Source organism: Glycine max, chromosome 20 (assembly GCF_000004515.6).
Source record: "Glycine max cultivar Williams 82 chromosome 20, Glycine_max_v4.0, whole genome shotgun sequence".
In the NCBI taxonomy this organism is placed as follows: Eukaryota; Viridiplantae; Streptophyta; class Magnoliopsida; order Fabales; family Fabaceae; genus Glycine; species Glycine max.
In genome coordinates, this window is record NC_038256.2 from 37,558,492 (window position 1) to 37,576,092 (window position 17,601).

The following is a 17,601-nucleotide window of genomic DNA, read 5'->3' on the forward strand; positions in this document are numbered from 1 at the left end:
GCCTAAAATTTGACAAAAAATAAAACTCTTAAATGGTAGAGGGTTATAAACCTACAATAGAAAAATCTGTTGATTTTGGAGTTTTAGTGATATTTTGTTGAGGAAAATTTTCTAAAACTCTTGTTCTAAATAGACCAGCGTAGCTATTTTAATAAAATTATAATACACTTTAGGGTTGCACAATTATAATACATAGTTATTGCAGATAAATCATCCATTGTTATATTTTAACTTCTCACTTCCGTTATTTTTATATTAACATTTCACAAATAGTCTTTTCCCCTTGTGAATAAAGGGTTTGATTCCATGTGTGTGTGTGTCCTTTCTTGCAAAGAGTGGAGAGGCAAGGAAAGGAAGTAAGGAAGCGCGGGTCCCTCCACTGACTCAAAATCCCTTCTCCTTTTGCAAAGAGAGGAAACTCCCAATTTGCTTCATTAGGGTAAGTCGCTCTTTATCAATTCTTCTTCCACCTAATACTAATACTCTACTCTTCTTTCTATTCAGTTCCTCCATTATTCTCCTAGGGATTTTAGTTCTTAAATTGAAGAACACATGATTCCAAATAACAGTATATCAAAAAATTATCACAAACAACTCAACAATAACAAATAATTAACAATTAACTTTATGTAAAATTTATAATGCCTCTCCAGCCCATATGTTGTGTGCAACATGTTCTGCAAAAGAAGTGAGCATTGATGGGTCCTGCAGTCTACCTAAGAATCCCTCAGCATCATCAGCAACTGATCCCGTAACAACGTCCTCTACACCAGTTGCAGGTACATCCATAGTCATCGAAGGAACATCCTTACATCCATAATCATCGGAGGAACTTCCTCAGTCATCTCAGGAACTTCCTCAGTCATATCAGCAACGTCCTCAGCAACAAAAACATGTACCTGTTACCTACGGACGGATGCGGGAGACCTATGCCATCGGGGAACATCATCTACATGATGCTCATTCTGTCCACCCCGACCTCTACCTATACCCGTATCTAATGCATGACCTAAACCTCTCGTTCTAATCATGATATGCAAGTCATGTATTTTTTTTGTCAAATTCAATATTCATATATTTTTAAACCTACATAACCCTAAGTCATCAACCCTACATTATAAACCCTAATCACACTACCCTAAACACTATTGCATATGCACTACATAAGCTAAGCCCTAACCTAAATCCTAATCATTAAACTAACCCTAACCTCAACCCTATCAACTAAAAATATCCCAACCAACTAAACTAAACCCAAGCCTCAGCCCTAACCAATACATATCTACCATTTCTAAAACTTAATAACATAACACCATATATATATAAACCTAACCCTACACCTAAACCCTAACAAATAAAATACAACCTAACAACTAAAATATGCTCAAAGCTCAACCCTAGCCACTAGAATAAACCCTAACGACTAAACTAAACCATTAGCTCAACCATAACCACTAAAATAAACCCTAAACCCTAACCCAAACCCCAACCTCAACCCTTGGCACTAGAATAAACCCTAACATATATTAAACCCTAAGCCCCACACAAAACCCTAATGCCACCCCTAACCGCTAAACTAAACCCTAACAACCAACCCTAACTACATACCATCATATATATTAAACACTAACATCTCAATTAACCCCTACGCTCAACCCTAACCCTAACATAAACATTCCTCTATCCCCTAAGCCCTACGCCCTAACCACATAGTCAGTTCTAGGCACCTTTAACTAAACCTTAGCCACTAACCCTGATTTCTATTTTGATGCAAATATATTAAACATAAAAACAAAAATGTTACCTAATATATACTATTTTGATGCAAATATATTAAACATCAAAATTTATTTCATACACCATACAATCATACATATTTTTTCATTAAAAAACAAAACATACCTATTTTTAATACAAAACAAACAAGTACAATTAAATTTTTAAAAAAATTAACTAAATTATTAAAAAAAAAATTCAAATGTTCATACGAAAGAAGTTCTTCCGTAAGTGTTTACGGAAGACTTCTTCCGTAAACACTTACAGAAGAACTTCTTTCGTAAACACTTATGGAAGAAGTTCTTCCGTATGAGTTTACGGAAGAACTTCTTCCGTATGAGTTTACGGAAGAACTTCTTCCGTAAACTCATACGGAAGAATTTCTTTCGTATGAGTCATACGTCTTTCTTATTACTCATACGAAAGAACTTCTTCCGTATGAACCTACAAGCCATCATACGGAAGAAGTTCTTCCGTATGCACGTTAACAACTCACCAACACATACGAAAGAAGTTCTTCCGTATGTGTTGAACCTATTCAGAACATGTTCATATTCCACTCTGCATCGTATCTCTTCTAACCTCAATGGCGTTTACCCTACAACCAAAATTTAACGAAATACTAGGTGAGAAAGGGAACTAACCTTGACGAAAGAAGTTTGCGTGAGTCCAACGACACAAATGCATCTCCAAAAACGCAGGAAGAAGGTTGCGCAAGGAAGGAAATGGCAGAAGAAGGAGATGCGTGAGGAAGGAGAAGAAGACGAAGCAGTGGAAGAAGTGTGGTGTTGGATGCGTCTTTTTTTATTTAAAATAAAGCCAATGACAATTTTATCCATTCACCCTAATTGTTGGGTGCACCAGCAATGTTGCTAGGTGCACCTAGCAACACCCTCCAAGGAATCATCATAGAGTTTGTGGTCATTATCATCAGTTGTTTCGATAAACTTTCATAATATAGTACTTTTATGAAAAATTTTAAATTTTGTTTTTTGTCCTCAATTAATAGTTTTCGTTTCTGTATTTTTAAAAATAAAGATAACTCTTTTTTCTTTTGTGCAAAGAGAAAATTTTGAGTATTTAAACAAGTGTAGGAACTAAAATTAAAAGAAAAAAAAAAACAAAATTCAAATTTTTTCTAGAAACTAAAAATCAGCATTAACTTACATACATATTGTCTGTTGTTCTGTGGAAATTTTTCATTCTATATGACAATACTCTTTTGAAATTTTTAAAAAAAGTTTTTTTTTTTTTTTTTACTTAAAAAGGCCAAACAAACCAGCTTTCTATCTTTTGCGCATAAACTGAGATATGATACGTCTTGAGTGGCTTCGTTCAAATAGTATATCCCTATTTGATGGCTCCTCTTTCTTTTTTCTTGTTTTTTTTTTATTATAAATGTTCAAGAAGGTATAAGACCTTCATATTCAGCAAAAAAAAAAAAAAAAGACCTTCATTATTTGCTAAGTTTATGGGCATTTCATCAGCAATTTCGTCTAAAGGAGAGCGATTTAACTTCTAAATTGAAAATAAAGAATTACGAGCATTAAATACTTGTTTGATGGAGCTTTCATTTAGATTTAAATTATACATAGCATTTATGCAAAGTGAAAAGGGCAGATAGATGTAAAGAATTGAGTCAATGATGAACGCAAAATAGATAACAAGTTCATCCTGGATGATATTTTACAATGGAACTAAATCAAACAGAAATTTGATATATGCAACTAGATTCCTAAGAGCTAAGTATGTGTGGTATTGCCTTTAGTTTAGCCGTGGTGCTATCTGAGATATCCTTTCGTCTTCTAGGAGTGCGTAAGGGTCCACATATTGTGGAGGTGATATAGCCATCTTGCTTGCATCATGGACAAATGTTGGTCCAAAATACTGCAACAGTAAACTAAGGATCAAATTCAAAGCCATCTCTCAAACATTAAAGGCATCATTCACTACAAAGAGACTCAATTCAAAAGTGAGGCTTTAAGTGTATGAACAACATGTCACAAAGAGCAAATATATTTCCACTAAAAGTTTCATTTCTCAACCGGACAGATAATATGAAACCAAGAATTCATGCTTTATTGAACTTTGTTGCCTAGATTAAAGGACATAGCAAAGATCACGAGCTTCAGGTGTATCAAATGAAGTGGCTGCTCCTAATGATTAAGGGTACAAAAACAATTGTACTCGCAAATTGGGACTTTTATCAGTTTACCAGACAACGAGCACAAAATTCATAGAAATGCAAGTTATAACATTACCTGTGTCTGTGCACTATAACTAAATATACATGAACATGACCAACTATTAAAAGTGAAATCTTTTATTTTTTTAAAGTATATAGCTTATAGGTTCTAAATTGCCAGTTTTTCAATTTACTAGGCTATGTTCTGTCAGTCAAATTGGTATTCGCTTTAATGACAAACAAGCAAATAGTTAAAAGAAAAATCATGTTGTCATTGTACAAATAAGATAGCCAAGGATACTAACAAACACTACATAACATGAAAACAGTATAGACACATCAGTTTTCAGGCCAAGAGCTTACAAAGTAAAGAGCAGAAAAGGTTGCAACAATTATGAGGATCAACGGCCCAAATCCCAAGAAGAATGTTCCTCCAATTGTCAAAAGAAGTTTAGCACGAGGTATCAAGCCCTGAAATAGATAAATACGTATGTGATTTCTTGGGATTTCACCCCAAAAACGAAATTCAATTAGATCAAAGCATCAAAGCTCACTCCAAAATAATACATTATCAGTTCTGATTCAGTGGCATTTTATTTTGCAGAATAGGATTAGATGTTTTATTCATATCTATCAGCCAAAAGACTCTTCATAAATTAGGCAGTGCTGCAATTATTATCTTCTCGTATAGTAATATTCAACGCAATATAAAGTGCACCAATGTCTACACAGGTCTAACAGAGGGCCTTTGCATACTATGGACATCATGTTAATTTCTTAATACATATTCTGATATAATTGCTACAGCAGAGTGCCTGATGATTTTTTTTTTCAAGTTACTAATGCCCATTTGACATTTCTCATGAATTTAGGGTGTATTTGTCTAAACAAATTAATTAAATACTTATTCAATAAACACTTATTTTGAACCTATTTGTTAAAAAAAATGCTTTTTTTTATAAATAAAATTAGCAGTTTTCAGATTTTTGATGTGTTTATTTAAATTGATTCTGCTTAAAAAAACAGTTTTATGCTTATTTTAAGAAACAAATTCAAAACTTCAATAGCTTATTAAAGTCATAAAATAATAATTATTCATTACAGAGAAGTTAAAGTACATACTTTTAAGCTATTTATGACAAGACAAGAATAATGTTTGTTAGAATTTAACTTGAGAAACCATACTCTCTCTAGAATTAAAAAAAGTAGAGTTATTTATTGCAAAGCTGATAAGATACAATTTTATTTTGAAAATTATTTGAAATTCTTACTAATTCTCTGCACACTGCAGAAACCATTTGAATTTTTAAGTTCTAAACTTCATACCAAACAGGTGATGTCTCAAAGCCACTATTTGAAGTTCAAAATATAATGTTTTAGATTATTTGACTCATTTGAGTAACAAAACCAAAAGTTCATAGCAGTAACTGCCAGAAAAAAATGCTACTGATGTCACTCATTATTAGACTTACTATCTCTATAATTGGAGACACAAATGATAAAAAAAAATATAGAATGTTTTAGGAATAAAGTTGAAACCACAGTTTTGTTGCCATTTATAGCTGAATTTCTGTACTTCTTTTCATTTGTTCATCCTTTCTGTCTTTGTCCTCCCTCCCCATTCTCCACTCTCTTGTTTCTCATTAATAAAAAACTTTGAATTAGTATTCTTTCTTCAACAACAGCTAACAAAGAAAAACTACTGGCAACAAAAACTTTGAAACGAAATCACCAATTGCTAAAGATTATATTCAAGGAAAAGAAATGTTGACAATGATTCAACCTCAAGACCTTCACTGTTCAGTGCCATAGATCGTTCCCTCTGATTGTCTAAACTCCTCTCAACATTGGTTGAGACAGCTTTTCTTTTTGGGAAACCTCTATCTTCTTCATTCACATACACCTCTTCATCAAGTCCATAGTCGCTTTGTTTGTAATCATCAAGCAATGATGTAGGGGTCATACCTCTCCTCTTTAATTCCTTCATAAATAATGACTCTGGAGGCTCTTCACCTGAAAACACAACAGAAGCAACATGAAGCCAAAAAGTGCAAAGCTAGTCACTTGATGTCCTCTTTAATCGGTTGTAGATTATAATCTGAACTCCTTCACCACAATATCTACTTTATCTTGCCAAAACATAATAACATACAGCTTTTCTTGCCAATCAACACATGAAACGCCACACAAATGAACATGCTGAAAGCACAAAAACTCATCATACACTAGTTGAAGACACGATAAAAAAGTGAAAAGAAATATGAAGTTTTAGTAATCTAATAAGGAAACAGAGTGCATATCACGAATACGAATCATCAAATAGAGTTCAGAAATTTTACTAATCTTATGTATTACTTCAAATTAACAATAATTCTTACTAAAACAATAATTCTCACTAAATGAGGAATGAAAATTAAAAACAAAACAAACTTGCCATTGTTTTTGTTATTGGTCTCTTGAGAACTACAGCAAACCCTGAAAGTGGAAGACTTAGAAGTGGTAAAAGTTTGCAACTTTGCGATCCTTTTGTGTAAATAGCAAGGTAGATGATTGTTCCATGTAGATTTTCTGAGAAAATTGGATTGGGAAAGGGAAAGTTGAGAGAGGGTAGGTCTCAAAGAAGCCATAAATTGGAAGAGAGAAACCCAAATGAACAGAAGAAAACGGGTCCGGTGGCAGAGAGATTTGAAAAAGGCTTCTTCTAGAGGAAGTAGCAAGTGGAGCAGAGTCTGCAGCGGCTGGAGAAGCGCATGTTAGAGTGAGACAGCTAATGGTGGCTAATGTGCGCCAGGGGTTGGTCTGCGTTTGTGGCTAGAAAAAACTAACATCTCGTGGATTTGCGGTCAGAGGCTGCTGACAACGTAGACAAAATAATCATGATTTTTGTTTCGCGAATAGATTTGCTTCACTATTTATTTTATTATTTATTCTCATAAATTCCAATCATTCTGGTCCTTCCACGAAAATATGGCAAATTTCAGTAAAAGCAGTTTGTCTTTTTTCGGTAAAATTTAGAAACATGTTTATCAACAATAAAATTATACGGTAGTAATAGAAATAACTGAAAACAGAAATGCTCATTCAAATATACTGAAAACTATTATTTTAGTATGTGTACTGTATATAATAAAATATTCATTTTATATGGTTAGATTTATAATAAATAATTATTGTGTATAATAATTAATGAATATTTTTAAATATATTGGTTATATTTTAAATTTATTATGAATAACTTAAATTATAATATAAAGTTATTAATTTTAAAAAATAAAAATTTAATTTAGAGAAAAAGATAAAATATAACATAATGAACGGGTTGACGAACCAATCTATAGTCTAGTCTGTTGTGCATTGTCACTCAGTTGGAAATTTGAATTTAAAAGATTGTAAAACCCATTATTCGTTCGGAATTAGGCTTCATTTATTCTTATCTCGCTATATTATTTAACTGATTATAGGTAAAACCAGCATTAGCAAGAAAGAGACACATAGGGGGAGATCCCTTTCATGAGAATATCATGGAAAGACGAAAGTGAGGAGTAGAGTAGCGTGTAAGCTCAAAAGCTTTGCCATTGTAGTATTCTGGTGGTTCATCACAATCAATCAAAGTTGATAAATCAAATATAATTGCCATATATTAGTGCAACTGTATTAGTGACTTACGATGGGCAATTCACAAAGTGTAATTCATAAGCATCTCTTGAAAGAGGTTCCAAAACTTGCTAGAGTTCTACAATTTAGAATTTATAAACTTTTGTTGTTTTGAATAAGGACAAGAAACCAATATATAAAAAAAAGGACAAGAAACCAATAATACAATACCGAAGAAAAAAAAACAATAATACAATACTATCCTATCCCAAGCCTAGAAAATACACAGACACGTGTTCTTCAATATTTTTGCAACCTTGTGTTTTAGATAATAGTCTTCACCTGAATAGACTGGAAAGCCATAGGAGAGGCACGTGTCGGAGCAACATCTGAGACCACTAGAACAACATCTCCTTGGCTGATCAACCCTCTAGATTTCATAAGTTGCACAGACTTTGAGATGTTAGATTCAGCATCATCGGACAAATCAACCAGAATGGGCACAACACCCCATTGCAAAGTCAGAGCCATGCGGGTACTGTCATCGTTGGTGAAAGCAAAGATGGGAGGATTCGGGCGGTTGCGCGATAGAAGCGATGCCATGTGTCCATACTTTGTGTACACAAAGATGGCATCCACACCAAGGTTGTTGGCTGCAGAACAAATGGGTAATTTTTTTATTATGATTACACTCTTACCACTATGCAGAATTCATAATAGAAGGAAGTTGCAAGAAGAATATTAATTACCCATTTCAACGGCACAATTGCATATTTGCTCAGTTATGCATTCTGGCAATGATTCTCCAAGTTGATGGTGGCTAACAAGACTTTGTCTATTTTCCTCCCGACTCCATGATTCCATTCTACTGCTAGCCATATCCAAGACTGCCAAAGCTTTTCGTCCATATGATCCAATAGCTGACTCTCCAGACAACATCAAAGCATCAGCATACTGTCGAACTGCTTCAGAAACATCTGCTACCTATTGCATAAAAGCAAATATTCATTCGAGGTAATTTCAGCAATCCAATAGGGAAACTGGAAACATCATCATAGATCAGAATTCTGCCCTAGTTTCCCAGTAACATCTATTCTCATTGTAAGATATTCTCCATTCAACCAAAGGTTGATAATAATCATCCTGGATGTAAAAATTGATTTTACCTCAGCACGTGTTGGCGTTGGATACTCGACCATTGACTCAAGAAGCTGAGAAGCTACAATCACTGGCTTGTTTAATTGTCTGCATACGTAAATTATATCCTCTTGGACTGTAGGAATCTGTTCAAGTGGTATTTCGACACCAAGGTCACCCCGAGCCACCATGATCCCATCAGAAGCTTGCACTATTTCCTCCAGTTTATGAAGGGATTCTAAGCTTTCTATCTTTGCCAAAACTTTAATGGATCTGAAACAATCATATAATTCGTGAGAAAATAACTTTGGATCAAAGCACTTACATAGAAGAAAAGAATGCTGATGTTTAAACAAGATATTTAACAATCGAATAAATATGCTGTTAACATCAGTAATGACAGAAAGGAAGCTGACCACCAAAGTTATTAATAACTCAATCTATGCATCTCTTCAATCAAAATAGGTGCAATTGTAACCTGGGAAATAGTGCTGAATGCGCCTGTTTTGTATAGGATTTAAGAAAAACCCAACTTATAATGTTTCTATTGATTGCATGTAACCTATATGATTGCAGCTTGAAGACGAAAATATGACATCACTTGGGTGATAGTGATATGGTGTTACATGGCCATCCCCATCATAATGCAGCACAAGTGCTGCACACTAGTGTTGTTATAACACGTTAAAGGGAAGACAACGAAAATCAGTAGACATCGCATAATGATGCCGGCAGTAGAATGCTTGTAATACTTAACAGATTCCTAGCCATTAGCATGACATTTCATACTAGAAATTATATCAACATCTTTTTAGAGGAGTTAAAGGTTACATTATATTGCTAAAACCATAAATTTTTTCTTTTGTGGACTTGTGATTCCTTACTTAGTTGACTTCGTAGAGAGGTACATCTTTAGATCCTTAACAGAATCAGCATGATTGACAAAGGATAAGGCAAAAAAATCAACTCCCTCTGCTATACCAAAGTCAATGTCAGCCCAATCCTGTGGATAAAAATAATTCGAATTCAGGACAGAAAAAAGCACACAAGGGAAAGATTTCCAATTCATAGTTATTAATTATTCAAAGAAAAATACAAAAAAATAAGAGGTTCATACAGACAAAATCATTATTACATTTAGTAAATTATATGTTCAGTTTTGAAGGTAGCTTCTCTGTAAGCTGCCACTGAAACTTGTATAAATGATTATAATGACATTGTAAAACAAAAAAGTTTCTAGCATTGTCTGAGAATTTAACAAAATTATTGCATTTTTGGTAGTTGAAGGAATACACCAGTTCTTCGAGATCTTTTGATTGGTTCCAAGGAGAAAAACTTGGGACTTTGAAAGGAATAATATATTATGCAATTTATCCATGTATTGACGAATATAAGACCTCCGATTCTTGAGGCAATATGTTATTTCATCATATTATCCCAAAAAAAGAGTTTTGACGACAGTTGACATAGCACAAAGATGCATCCAGAAATTCAGTGGCATACATATAAAGAAGTACTTGCAGAACTATAAATTTATCCTTCACGATCTTCAAATGAGCAGGGGAAGAAAAAGCTATATGTATACCTTTGTCGATAGAGTGGGGAGCTTGTTATTCCCCCTCACAAGCTTTCCATCTCTCCAAAAACTAAATTTGGCTCCAGGCAGGAAAAGACCAGCATCTATGCATTTGCAATGCAAATCATTACCAGTCTTTTCTGTGACTTCAAAGCATGCCATTCCACCATCAATTACAAGTTCATCACCCACTTCGGTACCTGACAGCCATTAACTAAGTTCAGTACTCACTTTAATGCATAAATTCATTGTGAAAGAAAAGGAAGGGTTGAGTCTTCACTCGTTTAGCAAAACATCATCATCACCTTCAGAAAAACCTCTATAGTTCGTTTGAACAGTGAATGGACGAGAACCCTCATAATGTTCAGCAGTAAACACCCAATTTGAACCTTCCTGAGATTGAAACAAAAAAAATAGACAACCTTCAATAATGCATGGCTCCAAATTAGCTAACTCCAGTAAGTGTGATCATAGAGGAAAGCTGTCACAAGCCAGCCTTTCACACAACAATAGAAACATAATCTCTTATAATTTTGGTTTGGGCCTAACTCAATCCTAAAAGCTGGCTCATGAGGTGAGTGGTGTTGCTCCCTACTTATACACACTAATTTTGTAACATATTACTGGTCAATGAGAGATATGCATCACGCCTGGCGTAAAGTTAGCAGGATTGGACATTTGTGAGTGATCCAATAACAAGAGACCCGATAGGTCCAACAGCAACCCTAGGATAGGCTTTAATAACATCTGCATCTTATAATTTGGGTTTAAACCAACTCAACCCAGAAACTAGCTCATGCAATGAGTTACTCCCATTTATATACACTACTTTTGGCCATATCACTAGTTAACGTTAAATCTCCAACACAATCCAAATAGCTTACCTCAACTTTAACGGAGGAAGGAGCTCCATGATCAACAACATGAATCTGACTACCCTCAGTGTCAATCATTACAGAAACACAGAACCCTTTCTCCTCATTCAACTTCTTGATCTTCCTAATCACATCACGGTGCCACTCCCTGGTCCCATGGCACATGTTGAGCCTGGCAACACTCATGCCTCCAAGAGCCAAGTTCTCAAGATCCTCCATAGAGCTGCAAGCAGGACCAACAGTGCACACGAGCTTGGTCTTCCTCAACCCCGCAAAACCCTTCACCGTTAACTCTGCCTCTGAAACCACATCCAACCCAAAACCACCCTCCAAAGCCTTGCTCTTCGATCTCTCCACACCCACTTCCACAGCTGCACGAACCTTAAAGTTAAACCTTTCATTCCCCTTCCATTTACTACCTTTGTTGAAACGAAATCCGAGGCTGATGACGCGGCTACCGAAAACCCGATTCTTCAAATCAAGGGGAGGGTTCCCTGCAACACTCACGAGACTTAGATCGCTCGCGGAAGCAACCATTGATTTCAAAACCATCGCCACAGAGAGAAGTCAATGAAAGCCTGTTGCTGGAAACAATATAGGTCTGAATCGAAATGTGGTATCAAAGGTTCAAACTTTACGACGATTTGGATGTGGGGTTTGAAGGGTTTTGTTGTAAACTCCGCCAATGTTTGGACTTTGGGATTTTGGCTGCGGAATATACCGGGGAGTTTACCGAAAGAAAGAAATAGGTTTGGCCGCGCAGAGAATATTTAATATTTAATGGAACACAAATGCTGATAGAGGCTTCCTTGATTAAAAAAATATTTTATTTTATTTTTAAACATTAAACATTTAACCCAGGTGGTCCTGAGTCCTGACCTTGACAAGGAATAGCAGGTTGTTTATGTTTATTTGTCATATATTATATTTATAATAATTTTTTATAATTATTATTGTATCATTCATTTTTTTTATACTTATATCTCCTTTATTGTGAACTATAGTATATTGTATTTATTTTTTATAAAAAAACATTATGTTTTGTTTTAATCCCTTGTGTTAATTACATGAAGGTATTTAATCATCTTATAATGTCAATAAGGTCATTTCCAATTAGGGTGCCATATCCAATGACCAATGCGGTTGCCACACTCACAGCAGATAGTGGAAAATAATCCATGTGCTATCTTAGACACCAACTTTTGTGACGTACAAAAAGAGGGTTGTTGGGGGGGAGGTTTTGTCTAACAAAAGTTTTTATTTTAATGTTATTAAATATTCTTGACATTTGTGCACACTACAAAAAATAAAATTCATTAGGATAGTCTTGTAAGAGTAAGAATTGAACTACATGCATGCAGACATAAGACTGAAACGTGTAGACATATCTAAAAATTTAATTACTATGGTTATAGTTTTTTTTATTATCGTTATTATAAAAAAGTTAAAAATGGATGAAAAAATAATTATATATAATGTTACATAGGATATGATATCAATTATTTGATCTTTAAATAATAAAATTGATCATCATATATATTTTCTGACTTCATAATTTGATATCGATTAATAAAATTATAAATGAGTTAAATTTAAGTCAATATTTAAAGTTATTATTAATATAAATTTTGAGATAATTCTTATAAAAGCCTACTCATTTAGTTTTCATGACCGAATATAAATTATAAGTTAATATTTAAAGTCATAACAATAATTAATTTTATGACAACAAATTGTCAAATTGGGCCGAGTGATGAACAACCCAACTAAAAGTCTAACTTTAGTGACACAAATTTGTGTGCCTAAAGAATTAGTGTAAAAGAATACTGATAAGTGATAATTATTGTAATTTTTAAAATTCAAAATTATCGCTCAATTTAACCTTAAATATTAAGGAGTTATCAATTTACTTTTTCATTTTCCATATGCTAATCGTAAATTATTTTAATTTCTAATTTTGTGGATCAATTAACTTTGTTTGATTTTGTTATATGGAGTATTAATTAATTTGGTTCCTAATTTCAAGAATCAAATTAACTGATAGTTATATGAATACAAAAAGGCTTAACTAAATTTTTTTAAAATTCAATTTTTAGTCTTTAACAAAAGTTTAACTTGTCATCTCAACTTTTTATTTAAGTTTTTGATATTTAAACTTTTGAAAAATTTGATTTTTAGTTCTAAAATCTCATTAAATAAATAAAATAGTGAGTTTAAAATTTTGTTTAGAGATTAAAATTGTAATTTTTAAAATTTTAGGGACTTTGACTGATCAAACAAAAATTTAAATATTAAAAATCATTAATGAAAATAAATTTAGAGACCTTAACCAGTCAAATTTTTATTTAAGAATTAAAAATTAAATTTAAAAAAAAAAAATTAAAGACTAAAACTTAATTAACCCTAAAAAAGTATGAATACGAAAAATTAAGTATTGTTTTTAAATTTAGGTCGATGATGATTAAATTTAGATATTAAAGTGATCGATTAGTTTTCTTAATTTTAAAGATCAAAATAATTAATAGTGCTAATTTCAGGATTAGATTGGTTGATACTTACCGAAGTTAGAAATTATTTTTTTATATAATATCCAAAGACTAAATTAATCAATATTTATAATTTTCAAGTGGATTTTATATATTATTATTCTTAAGAAAAACGTTAGGAACACTGTCTAATATGCTTTATTAATATATTATTTTTGATAGGTTGAAATGTATTGTAATTGACCAAATTTTGTGGCTTTTAAGTTATATTTAATTTTTTAATAAATTTTAACTAGTAATTATAAATATATAGTATGCTTGAGTGAGTGCGTTTTTAGCATTCCTTTGTTCTCTTCTCAGAACTCAGGAGTATGGAGAAACAGTGTAGGAACACACATGACAGCAGCACGTGAGGCAAAATGATAATTAAAGTATATACTGCAATCCCCGTCTTAAGGAACTCCTGCTCCTACGTGCTGGATAGGATTTTTTTTTATAAATATAGATATTGATACACACCAACACATGTGGATAAGATACTACTACCATATGCAATTTTGTAAGAATTGTTATTGCATATGATATATTGAGTGTGAAGCTTTAATTTCACAAACCAAACTGGTGTCGTGTCAATAGACCATGCGACGTACACCAACAAATATGAAACATGACACTAATTATAATTAAGCACAAATTATACATGAGTATATCATATTATAAGTTCTGCTTAGCGACTTTGGTTAGCATCCATTGTAAAGACAGATGTGGCCTATGATCTTCAATGACCTTTTAGCAGATACAAATGCTATCTATCAATAACTGGACTAGAAAGTAGCAACATGCTACTTCAAATTATATCTTCCGAGCAGTGACGAGATAGGTGTTACGTCATCTTATTAAAAAAACTAATTTCTATTATGAATATGCAGGTGTTGTCACAGTCACTCCTATATTTGCTATTATATGTATCAAATTATTACCTATAAGTCTCATGTATAGCGATGAAAGCCATGACGGTGAATAAAATCATTATAAATTGTGATATAAGCAGGGAGGTGAATATTTTTCGTCACTTCAAAACCTATTTCAACTTGCAATCATGATATTTAGCAATTTCATGAAATTAACAAGTCATTTAGCCACATGCAATTCTTTTTAGTAAACTGTAATTTTAATTCCTCATTAATTTAGTTTGGAGTCAACAACTAGTATAAACAGTTGACAGTTATTCAGAATACTTACAAGTACATGCACATCAAAATTTCGGAGATTCCAAATTATTTTGATGTATATAGTTTAGTCTTAAACTGATTTTGTATCATACTTCTCGGTTTAAAAAAAAAGATTTTGTATCATATACTAGTATATTGTTTAATGGAAAAACTATAATATTGTTTTTCTCATAATTATAGAAATGTTATGCACTTGTTTATGTGGATAATTCGATGAGAATTAAATAGAATCCAATGCCCCAATATGATTCTCAGATATGATTCATCGCATCACAACCAACACAAACGACAAGGGTCTAATAAAGAAGAGCAGGTTCTAAAAATGTTGTGTGCAGCTCCTTGGACTCATGTAAGGTCACAAGGGATTTAAGCTCATCCAAAAGCCAGAGTTTTTTTTTTTGTAATTGGGTGAACTGCACTGATGTCACATGCCATGCATAGTTTGGTATAATACTATTTTAAAATATAGAAAACAAAGTGGACGATGGAATTTCAAGAAAAAAGTAGATGCTAATTAAGTCAACTGGTATAAAAAGGATAATTTGGAGCATGTGAGGAATAAGGACGACGTTGCTGCTGCTTCTATCTTCCAGTTTAAAACAACAACAGTGCTTATATTTGATGCTCCTATTTTTACAGATTCGCGAGTCTGTAAAAATATATATTGGAAGAGTGTGATCAAATATAAAAGGTAACTGAAATAAAAAAATTTAATTAATAAATTTTAGTAGTTAATTGTTAGTTTTTTTTAGTGAAATTACATTTCTGATCTCTTATTTTTTTTTTTATTATCTTTTACTATCAAATTAACCTTATAACTCATAACTGTTGACGTAAAAAAATGTTATTTTATAGGCCTGGCAACCTTGTGTGTATTAGAATCCAATTTATTTCTGTCATATTGTGGCCCGGACACTATCTTTTCCACTGAAGGGTTTTTGCTCTTGTCTCCTCATTTGCGTCTAGTTTGAGTTTGCAAAAGATACTATGATCCAAGTAAGAATTTAACTTTCAGCAATAAATAAGATAATAAATGCATATTTAGTGAAAAATAATTTTTACCTGAAAGTTTTATTTTATTTATACCAATATTATTGGATTTTGGACTTTCATGTGTCGATTACCATTTAGGCAATTTGTCTCTTAAACAGGATTAAATTATCTCATCTCATGATTATCTGAAAGCTTGATTGTTTTATCTTTATACGTACGAGACTGGATAGATATTCGATTGTTCTACAGAATACCTATCCAACCCTTTCAAGATAAAGGAGAAGGAAATTGATGTGAATAGGTTAGACATGTCTTAACTCAAATTAAGTAGTAGAGTTGAAAATATAAGATCAAGAAGTTTGCAAATCCCTAGTTGCGTCCTATATTGTTTATTAAAGATTGGTTTTAACTATTAAGTCTAACTTCGATTAAAAAAAAGTAAAATATAACAAAATCATAAAGGATATCAATGTCAATGTCTCAATGAATTGACTTGATGTTGAACTTAAGCATATATACTTAGGTGTGACTTTTACAAGGCCCAATTTTCCTAAAAGATGCTTCAACGTCACAAAATTGACTCTCCCATACATGTCTGAATGTTAAGTTGGGATCGGTAATGTAGAGTTTGGCCCTCAAATCACGCATTTAACTGGTCTAACTTTAAGCATATTCTCGAAATCTTCTGCAAATATTCTTATTGCAGGCATATGAAAAATGAATTTTGACCTGAGAAGTATATATGAGTTGCTTTAACTTTTAACTTAATTAATAATTAAGTTAAAAATGTAATCATGTTACCACAATCCCATTCAACTCAAATTAATTAGATTAATTTACGTACATATGTAATGTACGTCTAAATGTCTAAATATTAGTATTGTAGATAAAGTTTGTCATTTGAATCCCACAGTAAATGTGCTAGTTGCCAAAGTTTAGTTGTTCGATTTCTTAAACTGCTTCATTATTTTGAACAGTAAATAATTAACATTATATTTAATAGTATATAAAATTATTTTCATTTTTTGGGTTTGAATTCTCTTCCTACGTGGAGAGAAATGTCTAAATGTGCAAGTCTATTTTGGGTCGTATAATTAAGTGGAGACGTGTTAAGAGAAACTCATTATATTTTTAGTAAGAACAATAGCAGATAGAGGGAGAAGAGAAGAAGAAAAACCAACTCACTTAACATTTGTCCACCATTTGATCGTGTTGGATTTTGGTCAGCAAGTCTAGCACTCATGATCTTGGTTTTCAACGATTGAATCGGTGTTTATATATTGGTCTAGAGTGCGAGATAAATTGCGCGCAAGAACAACTTTGTTTTGGATGTTTTTTATCTCCTTGTTTTTCATTTGAAAATATTGGTGCTCGATTGTTATAACTGATTGTAAACATTGTTTTGTGTACTTGTTGGGATTCTCTTGTATGTTTATCGATCAGAGTGAAGTTATTTATTTAGTTAATTTGGATGATTTATGATTTTTATCCTTAATTACATTGCATTAAGAGTTTTTCATTTTTCATGTTAAAAACCTGAGTCTCTTTATGTTGTTTTATTTTCTGCCATATAATTGTTAGCATTCCTCACGTATTCTTGAAAGTTGAGGAAATTTGTTTCCACTATACAGTATTCTATTATTTGTTTTTGTTACCTATTCCCCCATCACATCTCTTATATTATTTTTCTATTATATACATATATCATAAAAATATATTTTAAAAAACATAATAATAAAATCTTATT

The 17,601-nt window shown here is 32.5% G+C and overlaps 2 protein-coding genes across 2 annotated transcripts; both read right to left on the reverse strand.

The window, feature by feature from the left end:
• Positions 1–3,279: 3,279 nt before the first annotated feature.
• Positions 3,280–6,802, reverse strand: LOC100305745 (uncharacterized). Its single transcript, NM_001249204.2, has 4 exons — positions 6,396–6,802; positions 5,745–5,974; positions 4,325–4,432; positions 3,280–3,663 (listed from the first exon to the last, which is right to left on the reverse strand). Exons 1-4 carry the CDS (start codon positions 6,586–6,588, stop codon positions 3,541–3,543), a joined length of 654 nt encoding a protein of 217 aa, NP_001236133.1. The 5' UTR covers positions 6,589–6,802; the 3' UTR covers positions 3,280–3,540.
• Positions 6,803–7,636: 834 nt separating this feature from the next.
• On the reverse strand, positions 7,637–11,902 carry LOC100780644 (pyruvate kinase isozyme A, chloroplastic). Its single transcript, XM_003555952.5, has 7 exons — positions 11,153–11,902; positions 10,574–10,661; positions 10,278–10,468; positions 9,577–9,695; positions 8,722–8,965; positions 8,305–8,539; positions 7,637–8,208 (listed from the first exon to the last, which is right to left on the reverse strand). The coding sequence occupies exons 1-7, from the start codon at positions 11,693–11,695 to the stop codon at positions 7,880–7,882; spliced, it is 1,749 nt and encodes a 582-aa protein (XP_003556000.1). The 5' UTR covers positions 11,696–11,902; the 3' UTR covers positions 7,637–7,879.
• Between the last annotated feature and the right edge of the window lie 5,699 nt (positions 11,903–17,601).